The 17,930-nt window shown below is 47.2% G+C and overlaps 1 protein-coding gene across 4 annotated transcripts in view; it reads left to right on the forward strand.

Annotated features, from left to right (window-relative positions):
- The window catches only part of LOC143378950 (agrin), a 379,111-nt gene that overhangs the window by 63,794 nt on the left and 297,387 nt on the right, over window positions 1-17,930 (forward strand). For all 4 annotated transcript variants that reach the window (XM_076831106.1, XM_076831108.1, XM_076831109.1 and 1 more), the window contains exon 2: window positions 4,754-6,258. In XM_076831106.1, coding sequence (XP_076687221.1) covers window positions 4,947-6,258 — 1,312 coding nt within the window. In that variant the 5' untranslated portion in view covers window positions 4,754-4,946. The remainder of the gene's footprint in view (window positions 1-4,753; window positions 6,259-17,930) is intronic.

Below are 17,930 nucleotides of genomic sequence, written 5' to 3' on the forward strand. Positions count from 1 at the left end.
CCGGGAAAACATAAATAATTCAACGGTTTTTACGCGGCCGCCGAAAGGGGACGCGTTGGTGATTCGGGCCGGCGGGGAAGCAGAGCTCGATCGGAGCGTGCCAAATTGTCAAATAAATGCATGAAAAATGCTCCTGGGGAATGGCGGAAAGCGTCAGGAAGAAGCGGCGGTTTCAAACCGGAACCTTCGCCAGTCGGCTATGAAATTTCCATCGAAAATGACGCCACCGTTCGGCTGTCTGGAATTATTGAAGTCGTTCGCGTCGAGCGGGCGCGGGAAATTTAGGGGCGAGCTTGCGGGATACATTAGCGAGCACGCTGGGGCCATTTAGACGAGTATTGGATGCGAAAGCAAGAGGATGTTGAATATCTCGCAATCATTGCCTCCTGCATCGCACACATCACCATATAGTACCTATGTTTTTCCTCTTCAACTTTTATATATATTATTGTGCTGTGCATTTATTTACATAAGCAGTGACGCGAAGGGAAAAGGAGAGAAAGGAATGTGTCACGGAGCTAGGGATCTCGGTAAATGGTTCGGAATCATAAGGCAGGGCTGTCTTTTAGGGTGCAACTACCTCGTCAAGTTCTGGGACCCGGGCAACAGCCGAGGGCTGAACTGTTACTTTATTAACCGTTGCGTGGGTTTTTGGAAGAACTGCAAGAGTGTGTGTGCGCCCATGCACGTGAGGATCAGCTACAGTGGCGGACAAAAGAAAGTTTAAAAGGAAAATTATACCAGAAAGACCATGATTTGTACAAAAAGAAACTTTATTTTAAAACGCTAATGATTTGTTTATGAATATTTACATCTTATAAAGTAATGAAAAGAAAAAAAATACGGAAAGGAATAGAAAGTTAATAGTCTAGTTGATAAAACGAACCAACTGAAAAAAGTCGATGGACAAAAGTAAGTTTAATCCCACATTTCTATGATAACCATCTTTATATTTGACTACTTTATTAATTTTAATATTTTGTAGGCCCTCCGTTGCTGTCTATTACAGCTTGCAGTCTTTTTGGCATACTCTCAACTATGTTTTCTAATATATTTATTGGAAAAGTATACCACATCTTATTATCTCTTGGCGATGTTTTCCGTGGTCTACCAGATTTGATTAAATTATTGACTGTTCCATATTTTTTTTTGTTTATCACAAATTTTTTTAGCTCCCATCATCGAAATTTCATACCCTTTTGAAATGTCTTTAAATGTTAATCCATTTTTTCTATCTCTAACAATAAGGCGCCTAATATCGACGTATTTTCTATTATTTCCATTTATCTGTGCAATTAAGGATGCACAAGATTATTAAAATCAATACATATATAGAAGGGAATAGAAAGATCAACAAATGTTTACTAGTTTATTATGTCATGATATATTTATGACAATGTTAAATATTTTAAACTTACTTTTGTCCGCTGCATATTTCGAATGAACTCGATTGTTAACGCACTATGGGAAAACAGTCGCATAAAGAATAGACTTTTTATGTCGTATAGAATGGGAGAATGCCCGCCGACTAGGTCACTGTTACCAACGTCAGGAAAGCACTCTAGTACTAATGTTACTAATATTCATGTGCACGGGTACCAACTTTAAACTTTCTTTTATCCGTCACTGTACATAGACTCGTGGTACGAGCCAGTATGAACGCACGCACGGTCTTGCAGTTCTCCCGCAGCTATGGTTAGCAACGTAACAGTTCCGCGCTCGGCTGTTGCCCGGGTCCCATAACTTGAGGAGGTATTTGCACCGTAGGGCAGACCTGTCCTAAAGACTAGCCGAGGAACCATAAATTGATGATCGTACATCAGACACACCATGCCGCATATCGGCAACGAATCAGACACTGCCTGTGTGAGAATATCGAGAAAGTTTTAACGGCGCCTCATTACAGAAAATAGCTGAAGATTGAACACCAACGAGAGGCGTTACTAATCCGAAAACACGGAATAGTTGGCGTCGCTCGACGTTCCCCCGTTACAATAATTGCCAGCTGGTGACGGAGGTACATACCAGGGAAGCGCGCCGCGAATGACAAAAACTGACAGCCGGAGAGATTACTGTATGGATTAATGTTTCGCTTTCTATCCTTTGTCTCTCGTAACTTTGCGCTCGCCCTCGTCTATGGAGCAACGATTCCTCTCAGTCGAACGCATTAAATTCTCTCGTCAAACGCGCTTCTCTCGCTCTCTTTCCCGCGATCCGTTATAAAACCCTAGCCGTCACGCGTGCGGTCGTCGGTCCTACACCGTGTAACATAAATGTCAGTGAAATCGCGAAGCGCAGTGTCCTCGTTGAATTAGAATCCTCGCTTCGATCCACGCCAATTGCGTTTGTTATTTCAACGTTCTCCACGCACCTATTCAACGACCAATTTCAGAGAAGTCTTCTAGACTGTCATCTCACACTCAGAACTGACGAAAGAAAATTCCTCGATTATTACCTATTGTATCGCCAGTTAAAATGAATTCGGTGTAAAGGTAGAAAGGTGCACGCAGCTTTTCTGGCGGGCACGCGTGTGCAGACGACGCTGTTTGGAAAGCGAGAGTGTCCCGTTTTTCAGCTTGGGTGTATTGTCATAACGAGGTGACTCGTAATTGCGGGCATCCTTTTTGCAAACGAACGTTGCTGGCGCGCGGATGGGACATTTAACGACTGGCAATCAGGATCCAGGAAACGGCAGTGCCTTTATCCCGTTCCTGCTCGGACCGCCGACCATTTTTCTTCGCCCCTGTTGGGTCACTCGTCCTTTACAATTCCTGGCAAAACATTTTTTCCTCACCCCATCCTATTCTGACCCTTGCCGTGCTCACAGCCGGATCCCGCACCACGCCCATCCTGTCGTCGTTTGCATAAACTGAGCTATCTGCGCTTTTAATATAAGCAAATGAAGTTACGCTCCGGAACTAATCATATTTGCATGCGGAGCAGCGATCTCCTTTGGAGCCCTTGTCGTACTTATTACTACAGTTTAGTCGCTGGTGAACATTTTACGACGGAAAGCCGACTGGCATGACAATATGTCGATCGATCCACGATCCGGCTCGCATCTGCCTGACACGTGTGTCGCAGGTATCGTTCGGGCTGACCGCTTATCGACTTGCGCTACTTGTGTCTGTCGGACAGGCTTCTCCGTTAGACGTACGTGGATGGACGAGTGATAGTTTCAATGATATTTCCTGCAGCGGGATATATTTCTGACCCTTTTCCTTTAAAAATCGCACGTGACACTGCACTCTAAGTTCCTCTTTCCAAGCCTGCGCCTCGGGTTACTTAGAAATTTTAGAGAAACGCTGTAATTTTAAGGAACAAGCCGCCTTCTCCGAGACCTAGTTCAAACCAAACTTTCCCGGAACGAATAGAGAGACCTGCCGCGGAATTAAAGTTCGTCGAAATTTCCTGGGGCATTGATTTTCCCTGAAACCACTCTAATTGAGATTTTTATTCCCATTCGGGAAACTTTCATCGCGCATCGCAGCGCGTGTCGCGAGGCGCTGGGGCAGCCAGGATCGGAATTTCCCGAGACGGCGGATCATCGTTCCATCGGATGGGCGAAGATTTTCAATTACGCGGGGGAACAAAGTTCCGTTTTATCGGTGGTAGCCGAGCGACGTGGGGGATTACGCCGTTATACGTTAATGAAAGCGCGGCTTGCACGTAAGATACGTACGAATGAAAGATAAACGCCATTCTAGCGGGACACTGTTTGCGGAGCACTCATTGTACACTACTTGAGAAGTTTCGCAACTACGCCGAAACGATATTCTAGCCGGGGCTGCCGCCTGGAACTTCCGGGGACGTGACATTTTGTCGTTTCACCGCAATCATGCTTAATTAATTATCGATCGGCCCCGACCCGGCGTTCACTCCCACTCGAGGATTGATAAGCGTTAAAAGCGCCAGCGTTTCATCGATTTCGATTCGAAACTACTTAGTGGATTTATTTTCCTGACATTTGTACGTTAGTTACCGCGCTACTTTGTTCCTTAATTCGTCATTTCGCAAAGTATTCAGTGAATCGTTGTGTGACCAGAAAAATTTATTCTGCACTTTTAAGTCGCCTCTTCCTTAAAGATTTCATCCTGTAGTCGATTGCACCGAGATCTAGTGGATACGTTATACAGGGTGGAATAGGGGCAGTTGACTTTGTTTGCCGAGGAGAAGGTGGAAGGTATCTGAATGTTAATTTTATTTGACACGTAGGGCTTCGGTTTTCCTTGAAATTTAGTCGGTGCACGTGAATTCAGGGCTGGTATTATCGTCGGCCGCAACGAACATTGCATTTCGGTCACGCACGATCGAGTATTATCGTCGTCATTGTTATATCGACCATTCGTGAGGTAGCGAGCATACGGCTGTAATCGTAGTCTGGAGGGACGCTTACCGAATATTGCGCCTCTGAACACACTGTATTCAGATACACATATCGATAACCGACTACGAATAAGCGCGCTTTCTAAGAGCTCGGTGAACCGTCGCAGAAATGCAATGAAGGGATAAGAAGGGGGTGCAATTAAAAGAAAACTCTCGACTAATCACTAAGCAACGATCCTACGACATCGAATACTTTCACCCTGCAAGAAAGATGCTAACTTGACTTGGAACTAACTCTAACTAACCCCCACCCTAATCTACGCAAAATATTAACCTCGTAGTAACTCCTTGTAAATACAAAATCCTTTAATTCTAGCCCCCTAACACAATAACACCACTAACCCCCTCTCTCTTCTCTTCTTTCCAGATTCGGTGTCGCTCACCGACTAACGCCTACGCCTCGAAACGATCACTGCCCACTAACCGTCACCGAAATGATGTTCTCGCTAACGTAAGAGGCGCCTCGCGAACTTTAGCCGCGCGGCACGAAGGCGATCGTGGTGCAGGAGCGGTCGTCGCGGTCGTTCGTCACTCGGGACCGACGATGCGAATTACTGAAGATGCGCAGGACGAGCAGCAACGGTTTGAAGCTGGACCTAACAGAGAACACGCCAGGTAGCTCGTTGTCGCGGCTGCCGAACTTAGTCGAGCATGCGGAGACTTGCCAGGCGCTGTCCGCCGGAACCGGTGAGAATTTAAGCAGCAAACTGCCGAACGTGGTCGAGGGCTCGATGGACTATGGTAGCGAGCGTAGATCCTCCCGGTACCTCGAGTACCAAGACACCAAGCCGTATCAAGATGCACAGTCGGCCTCGGGCCTGCCCCCGTACGAGCAGGCCTACCACGATCCGTCGAGGAGCTACGGCAGGGGTTACGAGCGAAAGCCGTACGACAGGGAGGACATCGAGCGGTACGATAACAGAATTTATCCCGAGGACAGCCTGAGGTACGATCGTCGCGGCGATCAGAGATCGTATCAGGAGTCGGACTTGGACGCGCCGTACGAGAGAAGCGATGCCCAGAAGCTCAGCAGGACTTATCCATCGGAGCTCCAGGAGCCGGGCAGGAGGTACTCCCGGGACTTGACCGATTACGAGTACGCGTCCCGATACGCCGAGGAGACGTTGAAACTCGAGCCGAAGAAGGACCACCACCATCATTCGGGCAAGGTGTACGAGCCGACCCCGTCCAAGGGCTACGAGTCCGGGGTGAAGACCCACGACTCCGCCTACGAGCTGTCCTGCGCCGCGCAACAGGACCTCTCCGGAAGGAAGTACGAGAGCAAGTATCACTCGGTGAACAAGATGTACGGCACACTGCCCAGGTACGAGAGCAGCAAGTCCTACGATCCCAGATCGTACGAGTACGAGGAGCAGGCTTACGAGGCGAGCAGCAAGCCGTACGACTCCAAGTACGAGCTGACCAGCTCCAAGAGCTACGAGAGGACCAAATACGATTGCTCGACGTCATCCAGGTATCAGGATAAGTCCTACGATCAGACACTGAAGATAGGGGAGCTGGGATCCTCGTCTTCCGCGGCTTACGCCAGGAAGACGCAGGATCACGAGGAGACCAACGCGGAGAAGATGAACGGATACAGGAAGAACAATTTCGAGTCGTACGGAGTCTATTCCGATCCCGAGGACGATCACGGTTTCCTGGCTGAGAAGAAGCCACCCCAGTACCCGTACAAGGGGGTCGTTGTGAACGTTAGCGGGGAGTCGAGCGTCATCGATCAGAAACGGGCCAAAGATGGCAGGCAGACCGAGGTGGCTGGGAACCCTTGGTGCAAGCCCACTATACTCCTGCTGCTGCTGGTCCTTCTCGTTGTTATCTTCGTCTTCGTCGCTGGAATCCTTCTGTACCTAAACTGTGAGTTTCAGCAGAGCTTTTTTTACACATTCGTTTTTCACAGCGAACTATTTGTGTTTGCCAACCGGCGTTTCAAAGAGTTCAGGTTCGCGGCCACGTGGGATTGGTCACGTGGTCTCTAATGGGGCTATTAACTGTACAGAGTTTATGATAGAAGTCGTGAAAATGAAATGCCGGTTAATTCTATGTTTTTCTCTCGAAGACCGTCTCGATAGCGCGAAAGATCTTTGGGGCGATGCAGCCTCTAAGTTAACGTCTCGTTTGCACCCCTACATTTGTCTCGCGAGGCTGATAAAGCCCGTTTAAAGTTATAAGTCACGTTCCACGGGAAACGAATGCCGTTAGCAAGCAGGCGGCGGAGGGAGGGTGGCTTTGTTAAAGGTGGATACAAAATTAGCGAAGTTTCAACGGCTACAAAGACTTGCCTCGCTCTTCGACTAATAGCACGTCTGGTCCGTTTCCTCGTTTTCCGTCATTTTCTTCTTCGCCCGCGTCCGAGCGATTTCCGAGGGCCATTTAGTTAATGAGCATCCGATACCAATTATTTACGGTCGCCCATGTGACCGCCATAATAATGGCCGACGACGACGCCGACGACTACTACGACACGTGCTGACGATACGTTAAGCCGGAACGGTTACTGTCTCCGCGGCAGTTTTATGTGTCGAATTTGACTTGCCCGGCACGTAGAGACTTGCCACTAGCGAAACTGTTCGGTCGGAATTACAATGCGAAGAGTGAGAGGGCGGCCGGGTGGGGGGTAAATGGAGGAATAGGGTTTAAAGAATAGAGGTGGACAAAAGTGACGTATACCCTGGGAATTCGTTTCGTTTCATCCCAGAACGTAATAGTCCCGTACAACACGGGAAGCACTGTACATTTATATTAAATTTCCTTTGGGCCAACGTAGCTTTCAGCGCGATCGGGTACCTTGGTGATTTTTCAACGATTCTCAAAGTCACAGGTATTAAGGGGGTAGACTACTGTGACGGTCCGAAACAGTAGGTAATCTTCTGATGCAAATTTTAGAGAATCTAATCGGCCGACCAAATTGTGGTTTAGGACTTGATTTTAGCAAATTGTAAAGCATTAAAAACCATTATAAAAATTAAGAAAATATATATATATATGTCACGAGGTGGCTCCGAACTGATGGTCTTTCTTAAACGGTGTACCTCCTAACTCAAATTTTGATTGTCTAAAATAAAAAAACAAATGTTGTCTATTAAGTATAATGTTATTCCTAAGCATTAACGGACCCTTTTTATAATATTTTGAAAATTCGTTGAATAACAGCGTGTTGAAGAAAAGGATGCCGATTTTCGCGACGATTCGTCTGTAACTCCCGTAAAAAAAATGAATTTTCAGAAAATGGTCCATTAATGTTTAGAGAATGTAGCAACAAAAGTGTAAAATTCAGTCGCAATTGCATCAATACATATTGAGAAATCATGTACACCGTTTTGAAAAGTATCGTTCGGCGCGCATACATTCGAGCTCGGCTCTGTATCTCCAAAACTAAGCTATATTTATATTTCAAACCTTTTGCATGTCATTCTAGAGATTTCAAAGTAATATTTAAGCCAAAAAAGAAAATTACGATTTTTCCACCGTTTACAGTAGTCTAACCCCTTAATTGAGACAGTGAGAGCAACAACGGACTAACCCACATTGAAAAATGTTTTCTTTCCCCTACTTTATATGATTAGTAAAGCTTATTGGAACACATTATTACTAGTATCTGAATTTCGAAAAAAATGTGGGTTAGTCCGTTGTTGCTCTCACTGCCTCAATTCGTTCTCGCTTTACGCGAAGCCTATCCAAGCGAACATATGTATATAATTCGTTGAAATCTCGACCAGCGAGCCTCTCGACGGCTTTCCCTTCGACACGCGAGTCCAGGGCTAGTCCCGCCAGCATCCGTTGAACGTGAACAAAGGGACGCGCCGAAATAGAGGGGAGAAAACAAATTTCCCCGTGAAAAGAGAGGCGCGTTTCGCACGATACGAAGGAGGCCATCGGCCGTGCACATTTCCCCGTGCGATTTCCGTTTGCCTAGGTATCAGCCGGCGGACGGCACTCCGGGTGAACGATGGCCGCGTAACGGACAGGGAAACCTCCCTGCACCCTGTCGACCCTCTCGGCCCCCTCCTGACGGGGGAAAAATACCAAGGCCGAGCCGTGCCATGGCCCAGCGTCCTCGGGTGTTCCGAGTGGCTGCATTTGGCAGCGGTCGACAGGGGCGTTTGAGCGATTCGGTTTATTTTCGGGTCAAGTTTTCGCCCGACCGGTTCGCAATCAGCCGCCGCATTGTCCCGCGGACAATACATTTACTGCGACGACTGGCGTGTCCACGTAGGAATTCGCTCAACGACCAAAACCCGCCGTCCCACAGACCCACTCGTCGAACGTCGTATTTTCAGCGGGATTTTCGGAAATTCGATTTAGCCGGCGACGCCGCGACGCGACGCATCGTTTCATGCCACCGACTGACGCTGATCGCACCCAGTCGATTTTCATAGAATTCCGCAATAATTGGCTGACTATAAATTCGCGCCGGAAGGAATTCCTTGTCACCTTTGCATTTGCTCTCCGCGAATGGCCTATAACGGTGGATTCACATTTTATAAATTATCCAGCATTCTGTGCATGCTAAAGCGTGGAGGGCGTGCGAATGGTTAGAGGGAGGTGTTGAAACGAATAATTCGTGGAGGAGGTGCAGGTACGTTGTCTACTCGTATCATTACTCTGCAATGCGACAGCGATAAATCAGAAGCCGTGAATCAGACCTAGATAGCCATCGTAAAGCATAAAGATTATTAAGCTGGAGGGGAAAAAATGATGGAACACGCTAACTGGGTTACATTTCAAGCAAGAAACCCGGTAATTCATAGCTCGCTCTGATTAATACCTACCGTTGCCATTTTCCTGTAACGCACTCAACAAGCATCCAGTTAGTACGACAAGGATGACTGGACATTGACGAATTGGAGCGAAATGAATCGTATATCGTTGCACAGAGGAAGATTTGTGTTACGAGTTGATGCGGGATAGACGATACTGCTGTATGACGAGGTATAAATTCTATCTTGCCACTTTACAACGTGGCAACGTACGACACCAAAACCAAGAACGACGCAGCAATATATCACTGCAAGCTCGAAACTTCCATTCACTCTTTTCTTCGAGTCTCCTTTGCTTCGCACTTCCCCATTTTCCCCGGACGTAATGTTGCGCGAGTAGTAGAGCTCGAAAATTCTATCTACTCCTGTCTGACTCGAACGGAGTATACTACTGATAAAAGAATCACGCATCGATTTTCCAATCGGTACAAACAAACACGTTCGCCTTAACCCCTAAATATTCCCAACTGCATGAAACTTTATAAAAAGAGGAGGTCCCTTAACTTCCCCTGTCCACATTGCTCTCATAGCTCTGATCGCTCGAAGAATCCACCTTCAACCTGTTACTCATAATAACGCGACACGGAAAGTGTTCGTAACCCTCCGATGCTAAATTCTCGCCGCAACATCTAGTTCAATTTCGACCAGTTCCGCCCCTCGATCGTGTCCTGTGCAGCCCAGGATCCCAGTGAAATTAGAGACACCCGGTATATATGCGGCAGCACGACGTCGTGAGCATGCAGCGCGGGGCTTTGGCGCAGGATGAGGATTTAGTATGTAAGGCACGTGTTCGCATCTGCCTTTATGAACGTTTCCCGCGATTCCACCATTCCGTCCTCATTCTCAGGCAACCTTGCCACGGTTGCACGGCATCGAGGCGGGCTCAGGGTTTCGGGATTAAGGGCGTCGCCGATCATATTAAGGCTGGAGATATCTCATCCGCTCCTTATCCAGGCCCCGCTACGATCCCGGTAAACTCGCCCGCGTTTGTTCCACATAAATTACAAGGACTTTGCCCCGGAATGCAACGCCGCCCCGGTGTGTACGCGGCTTGAACGCCGCGTAGGGTCGTCAAACTCCCTATACCGCCGGGCACGGCGACGGTTTACGAGACGGGCCGGAGGTAAACGGATTTTAACGTTGGCCCCGGGATCAGCCCTCGCCCGACGACGTTGTAATTGCTCTTCGGATTATCGTTGCAGTTGAAACTTTGACTCGCTCGCTCCTCCCTCCTTTTTTTCCGCCGTGAAATGTGATCTCGATTAACGCGCGTTGCTTCGTTCCCGCTGGGATCACGGCGCACCCCGTCGCGTTATTTGCCAGCCTCGGCACCATTCGCAAACTGGGATACACAGCGAATGGAAGTCTTATCTGCGAGCGACTGCGACTTGCTGCGAGGCCGAGTAACTTAAGTGGCAGTATTAGAACGTTATGTACAGATGCAAAGCTGTAGACTTCGATTGAACATCCTCTGTTCATTTCTCTAACAAGGGAAGATTCCGAACACGAAAATTAAAAAAATTCTGAAACTTTGTGGATATGTAGAGAATTTTCTCCTGATTACAACGCAATTTTTTTTGCTGCCCAAAAATTACATTAACGGGGTGAAATTAACCCCTGAAGATTCGGCTATTTTTCGATTTTATTATCTAAATCGAAATCTGTAAGATATAGAAAAGAAATTTCAAGACAAAAGTTACTTCTTTTAATTAGATCTATCAAATGGGAAAAGTTTTATCAATTGTTTAAACAATTAGAAAAAAGTTATAAACAAAAATATTAATAATGTTTTCTCAAATTCGTTGTTTCGCGTGAAATCTGAACTGGATGTTTAAATAATTATGAAACAGCATAATCCATATTTTTTTTCATACAATTTCAACCTTTGTTATATTGCGGAAATATGCTCCTCGACAATCGAATAACTTTTGGATCCCATTGTAACGTACCTTAAAATCGAAAAATAGCCGAATTTTCAGGGGTTAATTTCACCCCCTTAGTGTGATTTTGAGCAGCAAAAACATTGCGTTGTAATCAGGAGGAAATTCCCTACATATCCACAAAGCTTCAGAATTTTTTGAATTTTCGGTTTCGGGATCTTCCCTTATAAGTCCATCAATTTCTCGATACTCCTAACATGGTTCCTCGTGTGACTCGTCAAAGTAGGAAGCATTTCGTATCTCCCAAGCCACTCCGCACCTTACCACGCATACGGGAATCTACGTAGCATGAATTGCCCCGAAAAAATCACGTGTCAGAAGGGTCCATTAATCACGCGGGGCGGACAGGACCGTTACCGAAAATCCGCGAAAACTGGTCCACCAGCTTGAATTTCCCGTTTTCACTCGGCCGTCAATCCTTCTGCTTGCCCGTCAGCCCTCGAGGAAAGTGTATCCGGCCAGTGATACCGTTGCTAACGCGCGCTCCACCCTCCCCCAGCATCCACCCCACGAGCCGAGCGCCGCTAACTCGGGCTGAGACGTGTCCCGGGGCGCGAGGCGGGAATGTCGTGCAAGGAACAGGACGAAATTGGATCCTCGGTCGGCGGGTAAATTGCAAGCGCGGCCGTTTCGCGCGTCGGCGAATCGCGGCCCCCCGTTTTATGGAGCGGCCATCAGAGGCCCGTGGAACGGAGGAGCTGCGGTGCACGGCCGCTCGCCGAGCAGCGACTAGGGAAATTTGTTGCCAGCACGAGCAGGCACGATGAACGTTCCGTAACCGCTCGAAATTGCCAGGGGCTGCAAAGTGTTTTCGCCGCGGCTGGAAAACTCGGCCCTCTTTAAACCGGTACAAATCCAGCCGCCAGATAGATAGGCCTGGGGTACAGGGACGGTGGATGGACGACGCGCGATATTTTCTCGCCTAGCGTCTGCTGCCATTAAGGGCTCGTTTACGTAGAATGCATCGCGAGGATCTTCGAAGGCTAATTGTAAGTCGCGAATCACGGGACGGAGTTGCCTTTGTCTTTAAAGGGGACTAGGCAGTCAGATCGCTCGAAATATCAAGTATTCTTTGCGAATTAATTACAAGAAGATGAATACAAATTGTGACTAGTACTTTTGGGTAATGTTTGTTAATACTATAAACAGTAAAAAAATAATTATTTGAATAATATGTACGTATGTAATTTTGCAGTGATTCTGGCCGTAAGAAATTGAATTGTGAAATTGATACTTTGCCCTGACCCCCATTCTGCCCTGAACCTATTGAAAAAGAAAAAAAATCAAAATTATAAAACTAGCCGCTGTAAAATGGCAAATTTTAAAGAAACTTGATTTTTCGCCAGGGAAAAGAACCATTTTATTATTTTTTTTTTGTCAAAACAGAAGTTTTCACAGACTTACGCGTAGGTTCAGGTCGTAACTAGACATGTATCACATCTGCTGAATTTTTTTCAAATCGACTTATGCCTCCGTTTTTTCGCAATCACTGCAAAACGAACAGGAAATATGATTCCGAGAAAAACGCGTTTAAAGTTTCGAAATAGGAATTAGTCTATGACGCACTCGACCTTTTCGGCTGTAAAATCCTTAATTTTGCGAACTTTAACATAAACCAAGCGGCATTTTACTCGGGAAGGGTGGTATTTTCGATAAAGACAACAACAAAAAAATCGAGTTTCTGACTGCCTAGTCTTCTTAAGTGGAAAGATGTCTGAAAGTGTTCCGGAGAAAAGTACAGTGGAGGTGTTTGTATGCTAGACGGCGGTGGTAATTTTCCATCCTCAGCAAATTCAAGCTGCCCAGTTAGAAGTTGGAAAATTCTTTAAGCAAAGCGACCGACGATGCGGTTGCTCGCAAACAGTTTCTGTGTTACGAGATTCCGCGCTAATACGATCCCCGTGGTCTTTTCCCTCTTTCCGGCGATGCAGACGTTCGCGTGTAAGTTTCTTATTGTTGCGCAAACTTATCCATCCCCCGCTTGGAAGGGAGGTCGGGCACGGTGTTAAACTGGTAAACGATTCGGGCAACTCGCTGCCGAATATATGATGTCTACGGCGGTGGTTCATGCCGGATTAAATCCATAGAGGTATTTCAGGGAGAAACAGCGTGGCGTTGCTATTCGTGGCGGAGAAGTGACGCCGGGGAAAGGACAATGGAAGTTCCCGGCGTTTCGTTCTCGCGCTTCCAGCGAGATACGGTTCTCACCGTGATCCTGGGAATTCTCCGGACAGAGGAGGGTTGGTGGATGGGGAGAGCCAATAGGGAAAAAGGTCGCAGCAATCGGTGCTCACCGATCGCTCGATCGGGATTGTTCGCGAGCTACCGGCTTCGAGTCAAGATTAATGTTAACTTCGCCGTAGGAGTTAATAAGTCCGAGACCGATAAATCCTGCTAACTCCTTCTCACCCTTCCTCCCTATCTCTCTCTCTCTATATCTCTCTCCTTTTTCTTTCCTCTCATTCTTCTGGTGCCCGCGCTCCTCTGGGCGGCTGCTCCATTACAGTTCCCCTTTCCTGGCCGTTCGCGTTCGCGTTCGCGCCGTTCCGAACCGTCCCAGGGCTTTGAGAAACTCGAAAACTTTGGCGGCGAGAAAAAGCCAGCCGTATCGGCCTGGGCAAGAAGCACGCCGTTCCGAGGCGGTCCTTTCCACGATCATTTCCTGCAGGAATCCGAGCCCTTTTTGTTGCGATTACTCGCGTCGAATAGTTTTCCTATTATCCAGGTCCCGGGCCTGCGGAGCACGGTTCGCTATTCGGGACTCTCCCGCATTCGCTCCTACAAAGTGGTCGCGTAAACGTTTTCCCAAGTACATTTTTGTTTATACACAGGTAATAGCCCAGTGTACCACGCATTATCCGCGGATCTACAATGTTAGGCAGGCTTCGCGAGCTTTGCGACTTAGCAAAACGCAAGCTAATCCCAATTAAACTCGTGGTCATTGAGCGTTAATTTTTGTTCTCGCGGAGGTATACGATACTAATTACATCAAGCCATCCTGTGCAGATAATTAAATGTAAGGGACGCGCGGTAGGTTGATCGTAATAAAAATGGGAGGCAACTTAGGAAGAGCGTAGAAACACCGGTCTGACACGGTCAGCTTGCAGGTTTTCCGCAGGAAGAAATAGAACGGAAGTTGGTCGCTGAGGAGGACTCTCTGGAAAAGCCCTGTCAGGGAAGCTGACGTTTAATTTAATAAATGCCGCGCTGTCGTGCTCCTTCTTTTCCCTTCGTTCCTTGGCGACCACCCGGGGAGAGGGGCGTTTCCACGCCATTTCCTCCTGCCGCTGGTAACTGCCGCCTTCCGTTGCCGTGTAAAATTTTCTTCGGAAAAACTGTGCTAGGCGAGGCGAGGCACGGCTTATTAAGGACGTCGAACTCGTAGGCAGCAAGTTTCTCCGTAAGTTCGTGGCTCCTCGGCCCATACCAGCACACGTTTCCTCGTTTTCGTGGCTGTCCTGAACTTTTATCTCGACTCTCCGCTTCTTTTTCAAACGAACAGCGTGGAAGCATGCCTGTCGACTCGCTTTTCGTCGATTCTGAGAATGGCAGAGCCAATCGACGGACGAGCAAGGTCGCCCTCTGTTATTCCTCAATGCACTTCTTCGTTCTTCTTCGTCGAACTTCCTCTTTGAATTGCGACGGTAAGAAATGTGCAGATGCGTGGCACGGTTGCATAAGTTGCGATTTTTCTCCTGTTGCATCGAAATTGTGTGACAGTTTTGTTGAGTTTACCTAGGAACCGAGCTCTGTGAAACAGAGGACGCGTGACAGGGCTTTGCGTTACAAATGACACAGATACAGAATGTGTCGACTCGAAGAAGCGCAGAATTTTTAATCACTCTCGTTATCATAGCATTTAAAATTTTGTACTCGCGCAAATGTTTTTCCAACCAGCTACCAAGGAGAAGTCTTTGAATTTCTTACACTTCCTCGCTATTTTTGTTTCAGGCACTTTTCAAAGTTCGTTTTATTTAGGAACAGGAGTCTGTGCGATCGCGAAGCTCTACGTCAACCGAATAGTTTTAATTATTAGCGACACACGCCTAATACCATTACTGTCAATTGTGCTGTGGCTAATTGCGAACAGCTTAATAGAATTTCGGAGTAGGCTGGAATTATTAATTGTCATACAGTTTACGAAGGAGAGCTATCGTTTAAAATTCTACGCTAACTGGGATTACCTCTGTCAGTTCTGGCCGGAGCTCATGCTGGCCTGCTCAAATTCATTCGAGTCTAAAGATATAACGAGATCCATTATAATTAAACATCAACGTCAAGCTAGAGTGGAACACCGAAAAAGGAAAGGAATTATATACTCTGTGCGGTTTCAGTAGATTAATCCCCAACTAATCCCAGGTTTCATTGATTTCCAGTCAACTTCTCGTAAGTCGGCGAAGTTTCGTTTCTAGCATCTGTACGTGTGAATTTTCGGAGCTAATTCCCACATACACGGGCACAGGCACGCGAAGATGTAGACAAAGAATCGGGGCAAGTATATCGCGCACGTGGGCACAGTTACGAAAGACGTGAGCGCGAACCTGGCGAAGAAACTTTCTTCATTTTTCGACCCCCTCCATGTCGGTCGGACCAAAGTTTTTCCTTGAAATATCGCGGGAATCAATCGCTGGCACGAGTGGCCCGGATCGAACGGCCTTTCCCACGTTTTCCCGTTGCCCTGGACTTTGGGAAAAGTAACGAGCCAGTTTTAGCCGTTCCGATGCTTTACCGTCCTTCCTTCCACGCTCCTGGGAAAATCTGAATGTTCGATTAGTCTCGGAATAGCAGCTGCTCCTTCTTCCGAATAAATCCCACGACACACGCTTTTTTCTCTCCAAATAGGCATAGATTCCCGTCCATCGATACAGATTTTTATCTCTTGTATCGAATATAAATTTAAAGTTTATTTGTTGGTCGATGATTAATAATTTCCAACGTCCATTTAGATCGTTTAAAACGAGCAGTAGGCACTGGGAATCATAAACAGACAGTGCCCAATCCAGTAGGGTTTCCAGCAGAGATGGGCAAATTTCTGTTTAAAATACAATTTTGAATAACGAATAAAAGTTAAAAAGATTATGCGTCACATGTCGAATAAAGGTAACTCGGTTTAACTTTACTCGACGAATAAATTCTCGTGGAATAAAAACATTAACATTATTCGTCGAATAATCTGAAGTTAAAGTGACTTTTATTTGATTCCATATTTAAATAATTTTTTATTTAGTTACGTACTGCCCGATTCTGGTTTCCGGGAGCTAGGCAGTAGATGTGGACGACTTTTGTCAGGCAGAGTGCAACGCGGTCAGTCAGTTTAAGTAGTCAGCTCAACGCATGTCGCGGCAGGACTAATTCTTCCATCTAAATCACACCACAACAAGATTATTGATCGAACCACCATCCTTCTAGTTAAATCGATCCGAATCAGTAAATCTGCTTGTCATATACGCGTGTACTCAAGCATCGCTTTATCATCGATAGTGTCTACGCTTTCGCAGCAATTCACCGATAGCACAGAACTCTGATAGCATTGTCTCCCAGAAGTTATTGCGCTTATCGATGGCACAATGGTCCGCGGTTTTCGGAGCAAGACTTATTACTTGCACCGTCGACGGATTATAAATCGCCGCGTATTATTAAAATGAAAGGGAGAAGCGTCGTTATTCTAGCCGGTTCTTTCGCGTGGCAAATTCCTTTTCCGCCGCGCCACCTGACGCCTATCGGTTTATTGGAGAGTAAAAAAAAAAAAAAAAAAAAAAAACACCGACGGTATACGTGTTTCGTCTTCGCCACCGGTATACAGCGGAGGAAACGGAAAATCGAAAGTGCTTCACCACCATTTCCGGCGTCCTCGCACTCTCCCTCTCACCCCTCTCCCCCTCTTTCTCTCTCGTTCACCAGCGGAGCGTACCTCGGGCGTTGCTGTCGAATGCAAAAAAGGAGAATGAAATATCGCGTCTGCGAGCACGACGCGTGAAATTCTTCCTTCGAAAATGGCTTCGATATACGAGACGCCCGGCCGGTTTCCATATATCTGTAAATCCTTTCGATCTAGGTGGCACCGCGAAAATAACAATTTTTCACGGCAAATAATCCACCCCGCCCCACCCCCCCCCAACCCCGCTCTCTCACTCTCACCTTTTTTTGTTTCCCCGTTTTCCTTCATCAATCGTACATCGTAAAGCTCTTCGCTACAAATACAAGCGGCAATTCAAGCCGACCGGGATCGTCCCTGAAATGAGAGTGTCCCGACGGGTCGAGTGAATTTTACAGGAAAGGAAAACACCGTCGTCCGCTCCGCTTCTACGTCACTGCGACTTTTTGACATAGTTTCCAGCCGTTACAGAGGGGACCAATAGCAACGCGGAGCAAAGCCAGGGGCTAGCTATGCCCGTTCAATTTTTCACGATTCCGCCTGGTTATCCAATCTCGAGACGGTTTCGTAGTCGCCGGCAGACAGCGTACGTACGGATACGTACACAGGGGTTCGATACAGTTCGATGAGCCTCCTCCGCGTGGAAATTACACCTGTGCACGCAGGAAGGCGCGCCTGTGTGGCCAGCCGATGCGCGACTGTGTTATTCGTCGGTTTGTGGGAGTGGCAACACATGTTATCCATGTGTGTCAACCCGCAGTCGTAGCTGGGTCGAGAAAGGGGAATATCGGCGCGATATCGGGCTGCACGAGTTCTCATAGAGGCGGGCTGCATACATATCGTTGGTTTGGTAGTGCCGCGTGGCACGAAATGCGCGAGACGTGTATGCACAGGTGAATGCACGCGTCCTCGTGCGGTCTAGGTTTGCTCCTCCGACGTTGAAGGGCTTCTCCG

The sequence above is a fragment of the Andrena cerasifolii genome, chromosome 2, assembly GCF_050908995.1.
Source record: "Andrena cerasifolii isolate SP2316 chromosome 2, iyAndCera1_principal, whole genome shotgun sequence".
Taxonomy (NCBI): Eukaryota; Metazoa; Arthropoda; class Insecta; order Hymenoptera; family Andrenidae; genus Andrena; species Andrena cerasifolii.